This window comes from Miniopterus natalensis, chromosome 6, assembly GCF_054644295.1.
Source record: "Miniopterus natalensis isolate mMinNat1 chromosome 6, mMinNat1.hap1, whole genome shotgun sequence".
Lineage (NCBI taxonomy): Eukaryota > Metazoa > Chordata > Mammalia > Chiroptera > Miniopteridae > Miniopterus > Miniopterus natalensis.
Genome location: NC_142086.1, coordinates 85,936,838 through 85,949,795, shown reverse-complemented (window position 1 = coordinate 85,949,795; position 12,958 = coordinate 85,936,838). Strand labels below are relative to the sequence as shown.

The 12,958-nt window shown below is 43.2% G+C and overlaps 1 protein-coding gene across 1 annotated transcript in view; it reads left to right on the top strand.

Moving 5' to 3' along the window:
* DSCAM (DS cell adhesion molecule) overlaps nucleotides 1–12,958 on the top strand; it is a 300,871-nt gene that overhangs the window by 141,517 nt on the left and 146,396 nt on the right. The window contains exons 4-5 of the mRNA XM_087817830.1: nucleotides 9,120–9,266; nucleotides 11,677–11,955. Coding sequence (XP_087673956.1) covers nucleotides 9,120–9,266; nucleotides 11,677–11,955 — 426 coding nt within the window. The remainder of the gene's footprint in view (nucleotides 1–9,119; nucleotides 9,267–11,676; nucleotides 11,956–12,958) is intronic.

Sequence of the window (12,958 nt, the reverse complement as noted above, 5' to 3'; positions counted from 1 at the left end):
TCATTTCTGGACATTCTGTTTCACTGTTTATCTAATGTATCTGTCTTTTGGACATTATTTCCTTTCTCTCTCATTCTTGATTTAATTTTATATTTTTACAAACATTGAAAATACTTCTTTAGTCATCTGTGTACAGCGACTCCATTCCTGAGTTCTCTGATGTTTCCTCCGACCCCATGGTAAATCCATCTCTCACGTGCTCAGTGGTTTGGGGCTGGGAGCTCAGGATGGGAAGGAGACGTTGGGCCTTATCAGTGAACATCCCTGGTGGCTCAGTCCTTCAGGGCAGACGTGCCTTTTCTCTGTCACATGTTCTTGGAAGCTGGGTCACCATTTGTTAATTTCTTATCCTGAGGCTCTCTAGACCTTGGAGATAGTCTAAACCTAAACCCCAAACCTGAGCAAGGCTAGCGCTATGGTTAGACCTGTTTCCTAACCGAAGCTCAGGCAGGGACAGCAAGGCTATTAGCTAAAAAATCTTCTTTTCAGTCCACTTATTTAGCAAGGTTGCAGCTTTCTGCAGACGTTCCCTCAGTTTGTAGGGGCTAAAAGCTCTTTTCTGTCCTTATTGCTTCTTGGAAGAGCAAATGTCCCACAGCACCTATGGCAGCAACGAGATCCTGCGCTAGAGTGTTCAATTCCCTCTTCATTTTTAGATCCCTGAGCATTTTCCTCACCTGAGAACTCTGTTGTTCATGTAAATGGCTGTTTATTATGTTTATCCAGCATTATGAGTTTCTTATACCAAAAAGTACTTCATAATAATTATTTTTTTTATATCCTCAGAAATCAGAGTCTCTCCAACTCGCATTTGCCTTATTGGCCATATTAAAGTATTTGAAAAAAAATGGGAAACTAAGATTCCAAATAATATACCGTATTTTTATGACAGAAATGACCAAAAGTCAATCCAAGGAGGAACTTTATCTCAGTGTTCTGAAAGAAGATTCATTAGATGATTGTATAACAAGTATGCAATTAAAAATAATAAGCAATATATAGAGAATTGAAAATAATAATTGTTCACACTTTAAATTGAATAGGAATTTGGCAAGGTGCCACTGAAAAATAGAATTTTGCTGTCACTAGTTTCTAGCAGAGCCCAAGGAGTAACACAGGCATTGGTTATAGATTAATAAAACAAAAATCACCTGACGTTAATTCTCTGAAGTCCAAAATAAGTCACCCGAGGATGAGTGCCACCCTAGGGCTTCTCCCTCCCTGCCACGACACTTTCCTCCACCCATTCAGCACCCTTCCCAAAACCTAGGAGTCACCTCTGACTGCACCCCTTTGCCTCACTGCAGCATCCAGGCGAATTCTGTAGCAGTCACTTCTTTTTTTCAGATGTACCTTATTTCGGTGCCTTGAACGTGCCTCAGTGTTCCCACCTCAGGACATTTGCACATGCTTTCCCGTCTTTGTTCTCAGCCCTACTGTTTACACCCTTTGTGCCGCACCTGAAACACACCCTCTGCGGAAACCCTTACTCTCACACCCCCGTCTTCAGCAACTTCGGCCTCGGTGTCTTGATTCTCTTAGAGCGTTGACCAGGGGAACTGGTTTCCTTTGTCCACTCACTGTTTTTGTCTTTCTCCCAGACTCAAACATTTGCACCTAGAGGTCGGGGCAAAATCATCTTGTTCATCATATAAATGAACAGCTACAATTCAAGTTTTAAACACTTCTTTGGCTCTTTTTAAAAAGCCCTCAAAATAATTTATTTAAAAATCAAATTCTATTTTTTTAAGGATTTGTTCTTTTAAATAACTAGAAATCTAACTAGAGGAAAGATTAATGGCAGACTCGCATATCTGCTCCCGAGCGAAGATCTCATCATTAGCAGCCTAAATAGGGTAATTAGGTATACAGTCAGAATGCAGCTCGGGCTTAAATTAGCAGTGTATAATTGAGTCTCATTTAACTGCAGGAGAATTTCACTGAGAGAGTTTTATTTACATTAGAAAAATGTCTAAGTGAGATTGCTATGAGAGAATTTAAACGTATATATGCCAGATTACTCCATACTTATCAAACCCAGACGAAGATTGCTGGCTTATTTCTCATGCTCTGGGTACAAAGGTCACGTCACTCTTTCTGGCCAAGTGACTCCTTCCAGGCAGCCAAAGTCCAGGCTGGGGCTTCATGTTTCTTGGATACCTTGACGATACTTGAAAAACATAACAGACCCTGGCCAGTGTGGCTCAGTTGGCTGGGGTCGTCCTGTGCACAGAAAGGTCACTGGTTCAATTCTCAGTCAGGGCACGTGCCCGGGTTTCAGGCTCGATCCCCAGTAGGGGGCGTGCAGGAGGCAGCCCGTCAGCGTCTCACTCTCTCATCGATGTTTCTCTCTTTTTCTCCCTCTCAATGCCTCTAAAAAAAAATCAATAAAAAAATCTTAATAAAAGAAAAACACAATAGGCCCCAGCAAAATGACGCCTCCTTCTGCTGAGCCAATTTTTGGGGAAAATTCAAAATAAGTATGTCAACAAGATCCAAACACTTATTCAATGCAGCACTCTGCAAGAGGGAGAGGGGGAACAGGCAAGCACAGCCAACGGGGACCGCTCGGGCCTTGCGCAGGCTGCTGGCGTTCGGGGCAGGCAGGGCTGACCCACAAACCAAGCGGATTGCACGCGATTAGCCATCAGAGCAGCCCCGGGACACCAGGGGATCGATGCAGGGTGCATTAGACTTTGGGGTTAGGTGTTTGGGGGGGAGGATTCCAAGGACCAGGGTCAATATTGAACGCCCTCCCTCCCTCGCTTTTAAGCGCACACAGATGTGATCCGGCTGAAACTCGAGCTAAACAAAAGGCCGTTTTGACACATCCACTCCCAAGATAAATATTTCCCTAGATTTCCCACCTGCCCCCTGCCGTGCTGCTCAGACAAGTTTGGTCTGCGCCTGCCGCGTCCATATGCTCACCACCCACCGACTCCTTCAAAATAAATTTCCACTGCACAAATAGCGCACTAATAGAGCCTCCTGGTGAGATACTCAAATCCACGAGCCTGTGAAATAGGCAAAATTCTCCCTTCCCTCCCCCCATCTACTCAGAGGCAACTGCAGCTACAATGCTGGTGGATATCTGCCCACCCCTTTCTCTCTGGTCATGTGCATACACAAATTTATAACCACGTACCCGTAGGCATTGCCTTTTATACATATATTGTTCCGTAATTATGTTATGTTTTAGAGATCTTTCCACGGAGTGTGGATGCGTCTACCTTACTGTCTCCTAAATGGCTAGGTAGTGTGGACACAGCCTAATTTATTTATTTATGTATTCACCCCTCGATTGGCATTTAGATGTGTTTGCAATTTCTACTTTTTAAAACAATGCTGCAGCGTACTTCCTGTGCATACATCGGCGGGGGCATATGTGTGAGTGTTTCCATAGGCTCAAGTCATTCAGGGGACAAGTTGGATGGAAATGTACTCATTTCTTATGTTTGGAATATGCGAGCAGATTGCCCAGCAAAAAACAAATGGCTTCATAAGTTCACACAATTACCTCTAGGTGCTCATGTTCCCACTCTCTTGCCAGGACTATGTATTATTAAATATGTATTTTAATTATTTTCTAATCTCCTAGATGAAACTGGCATCTCGTTTAATTTGCATTGACTTGGCCAAGTCTATGTAAATTCTGTTCAGAAATCAAGTGCCATGTAATTTATTTCATTTGTGGAAAATTGACACTTGCACTATTGAGCTGTCTAGTCCTGGAGTTTGATGTTCCTCTCCATTGTCAAGGTCTTCTATTGTGTCCTTTGGCAATGATATATATATATATGGTGTTCTTTGAGTTTGTTTTATGTATTACAAGTTGTTTGTAGGTAGATATTTAATATGTTTATTGATCTAGCAAGTGGGACATCTTATCATTATTTATTACAGATTGCTGCTCTCCTAGAATGCCTTTCACTAGTAGGCACTCACATGGACACTCTTAGCTAATATCACAATATCCCTGGGAATATGCCCACTGTACAGAAGAGGAAACTGAGGCTTTTTTAGGTTACATTTCTAGTCTAGATTATGGTGATAGGAAGAAGCCGAGCTGAGACGTTGGCGCCACTGTTTTTGGAAGTTCTGTCTTCCTCCACTTGCATAATTTCACACCCTCCTGGCCTCTGTCCCTCTGTCTCGCTGTATCTTTTGCCTGCCCTCTTCCCTCTTTCTCCTCCCTGCGGGTTCCTGGGGATCAGTTTCTACAAAGGGCTCCTGACACAGAGTCCCCAAAACTCTGTCTCCAGTTTGACTTTTCTCACCTACTCTGGGTGGTCCAGCCTGTTCAGGGCTGAACTGTCTTTGTAGAACAGAGACCCTCTCCCAACTTCTCTGCTCCGTCAGTGCTCTAGTCTTAGGAGGCCCTCGGACTCAGCACTTGGTGGGCTCCTCTCCCCAAACACGTCTGTTGATCTGTCAGTTTAAATATGCTTCTGTGCCCATTGCTTCTGTTCCACATCACTGTTCCCCCATGTGGCCCCGGCCTTGCTGTCTCACACTCCAGCCCTGACCCAGAGCCAGGGAGCTCAGAACACCAGGGCATCATGCTGGCTGGGCTACTTCTAGTTGTGTAAGCACAGGCAAGTCACCCTCTGCTCCTCACTTTTCCCATCTGTAAAATGGGGATAAAAACAGTACTTGGCTCGTGGGGACATTGTGGGAACTGAATGGGTCAGAGTGTATAATGCTCAGAACAGTGGCCCGTATTAAGGATGCTCTACCTATGGGCGTGGATTAGGATTAGTGTTAATGCCCAGATGTCTCTGTCCAGATTTCTGGTTTTTACAAAGAAAACCATCACATTGGATTAGGGCCACCCTCCTCTGGCCTGTCCTCGTCTTAACTAAACAAGATGGTCCTATTTCCAGATAAGGCCACAGTCTGAGGTACCCAGTTGTTATTCAACTTAAGAGTTTTGGAGGGGACCAAATTCAACCCTTAGCACTAGGTTAGACATCTTACCTTAAGGACCACTCCCTTCCATCTCTTAGATACATCTTTGGACCTATTTTTCTTTAAGCAGCTGTTTTTACCAGGCCACTCAACTGCCCAAGAATTATCTGGAGTGTGGTCATGCCTGCATCTAATCGCAGCTTGACGCCCACCTGTGCCATCGCTGAGCACACGCTCCTCAGAACCAAACCGTGCGCTGAATTCCCTTCCAGCCCACGTCGGAATGAGGAGAAGTCTGTATCTTTAAAGTTATCATAGGTCATATATTTTTTTTCTATTTTTACTTCTATTTTAGTTCATGCTAATTTGACTTTCAAAAGAAAAGCTGTAAGATACCCATGCAGACACTCGTCTCATTGTTAGTGTTACGTGCTTAGAACTTAGATGGGAATGCTGTGTCCCCCTAATGGTTCAGAAACTGTCATGAAAACTGCTTGGAGAAAGCGCAGCTCCGTCACACAGTGTGGCTGTCAACTGGGGTGACAGGCACAGCTGGTAAAAGTTTCATGGTGTCGCACTATCACTTGGCATCTTATTAGAAGAACCATTTTTCCTTTTAATTACTATTAACTCAGTTCAGATTGCAAAAGCAAAAGCAAAAAAACCCCAAAACACCCCAAAAACCCTAAGATATATTTTTGACTAAATGATAAATCAAATATGCTTTTAAAATCTTCCTGAAAAAGTGATCGTCCCTACTGAAGACCCAGGAAAGGGAGGGAGCATCGTGGAAGAACAGTTAGCACCGAAAGCTTCACATATGCTCACTTTTATATAAGAATATATTACAGGGGCAAGTGCTCTCTTATGTAATATACATGAGGAAGATTCATGTCGAAACCTAAAAAGAGGTTTTAAGCTTGCTTTTTTTTACCCAGACTTAAGACGAGACTTTTGTATATGGTAGACAGCTTCACCCACCCGTCTCTTTAACAAGTGTTTTCAGATGGCCTAGCCAAGGATGTTTCTGTGTAAAAGCAGCCCAGCTGGTGTGGCTCAGCGGTTGAGCATCGACCTGTGAACCAGGAGATGGAAGTTCGATTCCCGGTCAGGGCACATGCCCCAGTTGGAGGAGTGCAGGGGACAGGCGCTCAATGGCTCTCTCATCATGGACGTTTCTCTCTCTCTCCCTCTCCCTTCCTCTCTCTGAAATCAATAAAAAAAAAAAAAATCAATAAAAAATAAATTAAATGTTCATCGATTTTCCGATGGGTTTCAATGAGAAGTGAGGAATTAAGTGCAGTAATTCAGTCGACGTCTCCTCCCTTCGAGCAAATGTCTCAGAAACTGTGTAAGACAAACAAGGTTCACATTTTTCTGAAATGACGTCTTCAGAGAGTTTTATTTGCATAGTAATTGAGTAAAAAGCAAAAGTTATTACAGGAGCAACGCGAGTGGTTAAATTAAATGTGCCTGGAGAATAGAGCCCCTTGGGGACCAGCGGGTGACTGAACCCCGGCCTCTCCCAGCTCTCCTGCGGAGCAGGACACAGTGCTTCCCCTACGCCTGCTGCCACTGGCGGCCCGGCAGGTCCAATGGAAACACTCCACGTTAGAAAGGTGACAGAAATCACATGCCTGATAGTTTTGTCCCTCTTTTCCGTCTATCACTCTGCACTTTAAAGGAACTGGCTATTAAGGCATCATATAAGTGCGAAAATATATTGAAAGAGAAAAAAATGTCTCAATTATACCCACTCTGTCCTGGTAAGGAATGCTTGGTGTGTGATGACATATGACAGGTGGTAGGAGGTATTTTTAGTTACTTTCTTCTGGGGAGAAGATAAAGCAAAAATACCCAGGATATACAGAATTCACTTTCCCAGCTGTCTTAATGGTCAGTGTATTTATAGCATATTTTAAAATAAGCAACTCCATGGAATTGTTGAAAAAGCGAATTTATGACTTAAAGATATTTGAGACATTGTTTGGTTTGTGTTCTTTGAAAAGGCTGATGCCAGATCAGTGTTCATCTTATGATTTTTTTCTCTCCCAGTTCCTTTTGAATTGCTCTTATCTTACATAAGGAATCATAAGCCCTTTTTATTTTACTTGAGCAGCTGATCTCTGAATAAAGCATAGTCCTTACAAGAAATAACCAAGGACTGGAGGAACTGTTCATAGTGTAAATATTTGAGGCCTGATATGAATGAAGTCAAGATCCATGGTAAAGTCTGATTAAAATAAAATAAAATAAAATAATAAAATAAAATAAAATAATAAAATAAACCAAAGGATATTTCAAATGAACCTAAGAAAAAGAAACAGTATAGTAAGACGAATGGGAGCATGTTAGTCTTTTCCCAAAGAGACAAAACCACATTCTCTTTTAAGTAAACCCACATCAGGTGCAGAAATAGTCCACAGAAAAGAGTCTGACAGTGGCAGGAAGGGTACTGAGTCAAAGGGTAGTGGGTGCAGAGCTCACTTTGGGGTTTGTCCTTTCGCCTTTGTTTGGTTTATCAGCAAGTTATAATTAAACAGTAAATATTAGATACATTTTCAAAAGAAAAAAGTCGTTATCCTTCTTAAAGCAACACTGATATTTATCTCTAAATGTTGGCTATTTGTACAACTAGAGTTGTACAGGCAGAAATTGTTACCCAACTGAAAGAGATTGTTTGCCCAACCCGTGTGGCTCGATGGTTGAGTGTGGACCCATGAACCAGGAGGTCGCTGGTTCGATTCCCGGTCAGGGCACTTCCCTGGGTTGTGAGCTCGATCCCCAGTAGGGGGTGTGCAGGAAGCAGCTGATCAGTGACTCTCATCATTGATGTTTCTATCTCTCCCTCTCTCTCTCTCCCTTCCTTTCTCTGGAGTCAATAAAGACATATTTAAATAAATAAACACATAAATAAATAAAAGGGTTTGTTCACCTGCATGCATCAGAGCCCAGTCAAACGTGAACAGGAGTTTGCAACCAAGAAAGTAAAGGTTTATTTTTAAAGAAATGGCACCACGCCTGGAGTCACAGGTGACCTCAAAGACATGACTCTCCAGTGGCTTCCAGAGGATGTGTCATATAGGGGAAAAGTCATTCATCATGGGGAGTCAGAGAGTTATGATCCTGGTTAGGGTAGTGCTCAGTGCTTGGGCAGGGGTGGTTGATCACCGCTCTGGTCCCAGTGTCAGCCAGGGAATCATTCCGTCTGGTTTCACGTGGATTTGGTGGCTGGGATCAATCTGTTTTCCCAGATCTGGAGCTCAAGCACAACTGGAGCCTGGATGCTGTCTTCCTCTGTGGTCTGCAGGCCCCAGGCTTTGTTCCTGAGATTATTTGACTCACACCACAACCTGATTGTCCCGAGGTCTTAATGATTAAGGGAGTGGACGTGCAAGGGAGAGGGAGGTGGTGACTCAGGGTGCTCTTAGGCTGCAAGGGGCCCGTTTAATCTGACCTCTCCTTTCCTTTTGATTCAAAGAAATGAGGTTCTGTGCGGTGACAAAGTCACAGACCACATAGACAACACTGGGCCCCGTGCGGATAGGAAGGAGGGATGGATGAGTATGACTTTTCTCTCTCTGAGGTGAAAATAGTTATTGTCAATTATTTGAGTAATAATTAAGAAATAGCGTGAAACTTATTACCCAGTGTCACCCCAATAAATTCAACAAATTTTTTTTAAAGAAATAGCAAAGTGCTCTATAGCACTGACTATAAGAGGAACTTGTCTTTGTCTTAAAATGTATCACTAAACATTGGTTATCATTATAGGTAAATCAGATAGATTTCCTGGGGAGTTTGTGGAATATTTTATTGCCTTATTTTTGTGTGTTTATTGAAATACTTCAAACTGAGGTAAAAACTTGGGAAAGAAAGTTAGTATTCCCTTAATCTGTCACATGCTAAGAGAAAAGTGATGACCAAAGGAAATCTGCTAAATTGCTTTTATGTACCAATTATAGGCCAACTGTTGCTACAATATAAATACATGACCTAGACCTAAAAAAAAAATTATGACATTAAATTTTTTAAGTATATACTTATTGTGTAGCATACTAACAACTCCTCATTTAGGCCATTGAAAATATAAAATAGTTTGGACCCTGAAATGAACACTCACCCCTACTGTCAGCCTTTGCGTGAGGTTTCTCCAAGCGGAGACAGTTACTCAGTTTGTGTGACCGGCTGCTTCGGCTCCTCTGTTTCAGGATCTAGATTTCTCATCACATCCACGGGAGCCTTGTATATTAAAGATGTACAGAACGAAGATGGATTGTATAACTACCGCTGCATCACTCGCCACCGTTACACCGGGGAGACGAGGCAGAGCAACAGCGCCCGGCTCTTCGTGTCAGGTAGGGGCCCCGCTCTTCCTTCCCTCGTGGCCCAGGTGGCTCAGCCCACGTGTGAAATGCGGGACGAAAATGAAGCCTTCAGGCCTTTTCCCAAAACAGATTCTCAACTTAAGGTTTTTAAAACCAATGCCAATGCGGTACAGTACAAACGGAGACAGCCCAGGTGAGGGGGCTTCACAGTTAGTGGTGCTGCCGAGGGGGGACGGGGAACCGTCTATCCTGTCGGGCCAGAGGACTCTCCTAACCCACCGAGAACCCTGCCGCACTTTAAAATGGAACAAAAGGAAAAAGATTTAACCTCCCACAACTTCATTTCAAGAAGAAAGATGAAACGAACCGGATAATGTTGTGACAATTAGAAGTAATTTTTAAAATTATGTACAAGTCATACGAAAACTATAATTTAGTATTTGAGATGATTTAACGCTTTGAAAGAGCAGCGTAATTCAGAAATAAAAGAGTTCATCGATAAAATGGCTAAACATGAGTCTGTGAAACAAAAAAGTAGCATAATTTAGGAAAAAATTTGAAAAAATGAAAATTTAATTAGAAGGAATGCATCGGAGAATGAGCTCAACAGGAAGCATAGTGTGGGAAATAGAGGGGAAAAGGGAATGGGGGGTAGGTAACAGGCGATACCGAGAATTGATCATTAGAGTAGTGGGATACTGGCATTGTGATTACATAGGGAAACTCATTTTTATTGGGGAAACATACTAATGATAAAGTCACAACATAGCTTCTGTGATTTGACTCAAGTATGTTGGCACCAGAAGCAAAAACTATATAGAAACAGATGAAGGACTGGGCAATGTTGATGCCTGTCGAGTCTGGGGATGACTGTATGGAGTGCTTTATATTATTTTTGTCTCCTTTTGTGTGAGCTTGCAAATGTTTGTGGTAAAAACTGTTTAAAAGTGTAAATAAGACTTTTGGAATTAAGTGATGAGAATTAAACGTAGTGCTGCTATGTGGTTTTTACTGGTTCTATATGTGACCGGGCATCACCACGAGAGCCTGCCTCAGGCATTGCTTAAATCATGTACTTAAAATAGAGCAGGAACATGCCTCCCTTTTTTGTGAAATAGTTTTATTGATATTTCATTTGCCAATTATAAACTTTGCCCATTTTAAGAATACAATTCAGTGATTTCAGTAAAATGTATGGAGTTGTGCAGCTATCACTGTATTTCAATTTCATAACATTGCCATCATCCAACAAGACCCCTGCTGTCTCTTTTCAATTCCAATTTCCATCCCCAGCTCCAGGCAACCACGAATCTACTGCCTGTCTCTACAGGTTTGCATTTTCTGCATATTTTATATAAATTGAATCATGTGCTATGTGACTGTGTGTCAGGCTTCTTTAACATAATCTTTTGAGGTCCATGCATGTTGTAACGGATCAGTATTAACTCTTTTTTATTGCTGAGTAGTATTCTGTTGTGTATATATATACATTTTGTTTATCTTTTCACTAAATCATGGCCATTTAGATTATTTTCATGTTTGGGACATTGAGCCAAGTGGTTTCCACTGCCCCAGATCTTGAGAACGTTTTATCTTCTTTATTTGGCTCAAGAATATAATGCGGGCCAAACATCGCCTGGTAGAACAACTAATCATACATTGCTTATAAGTTTTTAATAACAGGGTGATATCATAATGAATAATCTGGAAGCTTCTTTTTTGTTTTAACCTTTCAGTCTTTGCCAACCCTTGACTGTCTTCATTTCGTCATCTCACCTCAGACGTCATCATATCACCCATATCGCCCAGGAAGACCTGACGCCCCTCACTCCACCCCACACATTCCCCTCCCCTCACTCTGCCTTCCCGCTTCTTTCCTCCACCGCCCTTACTACAGGCTGAATTCTCTTTACGCGCCTGCTCACTAGTGTGTCCCCTGCTGCCCTCAGACACGCATCCAACTAGGGCATAAGCACCAGGAGGCATCCTGGTCCGTCTTGGTCGCCACTGTGTCTTCAGGGCCTAACCCTGGGCTGGCTCTGGATGCAGGGATCAAGCAACATTTGTGAAATAAATAGATGAAGCACTTCTAGATTTAATAAGTATGTGTAAAACTCCCTTTTGTGACATAAAGGTTACTAACGTTAACCAGCTCTTTCTGTTACTGTCGCTCCCTTGAAGGGAAGTCCAACGTTCACTGGCTGTAAGAAGACCCCATAGTTGGCCTGAGGGGCCCTGCTGAAGCATGTCATCCCCAGGTTCTTAGGATTTAGTAGGGGATGAAAGCAGAGCCTATTCTGCTTCAAACTTTTACAGGTTCTGAGCAGAAGATGTGTATAGTTGGAATGGCGTATGGAATTTCACTTATGCATGAGGTTCTCTGAAGCCAGCCGGCGGCTTCAGCTCCTTCACTATGTCTGAGTGTTTCTTCCTCCTGCAGACCCAGCGAACTCAGCCCCGTCCATACTGGATGGGTTTGACCATCGCAAAGCCATGGCAGGGCAGCCCGTGGAACTGCCTTGCAAAGCGCTCGGGCACCCTGAGCCAGATTATCGTTGGCTGAAAGACAACATGCCCCTGGAGCTTTCTGGAAGGTTCCAGAAGACCGTGACGGGGCTGCTCATCGAGAACACTCGTCCCTCGGACTCAGGCAGCTATGTGTGTGAAGTGTCCAACAGATATGGGACCGCTAAGGTGATAGGCCGCCTGTACGTGAAACGTAAGTTGGACGGTAACTTGCAACGGTGATGTCGGCTGCCACTGATGGCTGACAAGCTGACCTCCGGGCTTTCTCTCTAGCACCCCATTGATCGTCACAGTGGTCCTGCTGAGGCCAATATTAGCCCCATTTTGCAGATGAGGAAACTGATGCTTAATTTGCTCAAGGTTACGCAACTGGAGAGGTTGGAGTTTAGGATTGAATGCAGGTCTGCCTGATTCCTGTTCCCAAAATTCCAAGGTTTCCATCAGGCCCCAGGTGACATTTCCAAGGTAACAGTTCCCAACTGTTGAATTAAGAATAGCACGCCTTTGAAAGTCGACAGAGGAAGAGGAGCGGGATCACTCTGTCACACGATCAGGTCAGAGTAGGTGTAACTGGCCTGTTTTAGATGCTTCTTTCAGTTCCTAAACAGAGCTGTAATCAGCAGAAATAACAGGCTGTGAACTGTGCAAGTAGTGGACTTGGGTGAAGTATTATAGATCATTTAGTCCAAGTATGTGGATATGTTTCATCTCCAAGTGGTTTTCGGGGACTGTCTTGAGGAACGTGTGGATGGGATGCTGAAGGCAGACTCAGAGGAAAGGGGGATGTGACCACAGGGGGAGGGAAACACTCTAACCTAGTTAAACACCCTCAGTTTTCTCCTGCGGAAACCAAGTCAAAATGAGTTACCCAAGACCCCATGGTCAGAATGGAGCAACAGGACTTTTGTCAAAATATGGCTTAGTTGCCAATATATAATGTTACATATATAAGGTTATATATATCTAATTAAACGAACTGAAGAGAACAGAGTGAGTCACTGGAGCCTGACACTGAAAGGGAGGCATTTTTTTTACCCTCACTTTTCCCAGCCCCTTGCTTGTTTATGGAGGTGCCTCTTCAGTGTCCCCCTGAGTGCAGACTGCTTTAGCCCAATCCCAGCCCAAGAGAATATATTAGAGTAAATATCCTAGTGACTGGCTGGGACCAGCGGCCCAGGGTCAGCCCTGCAAATACC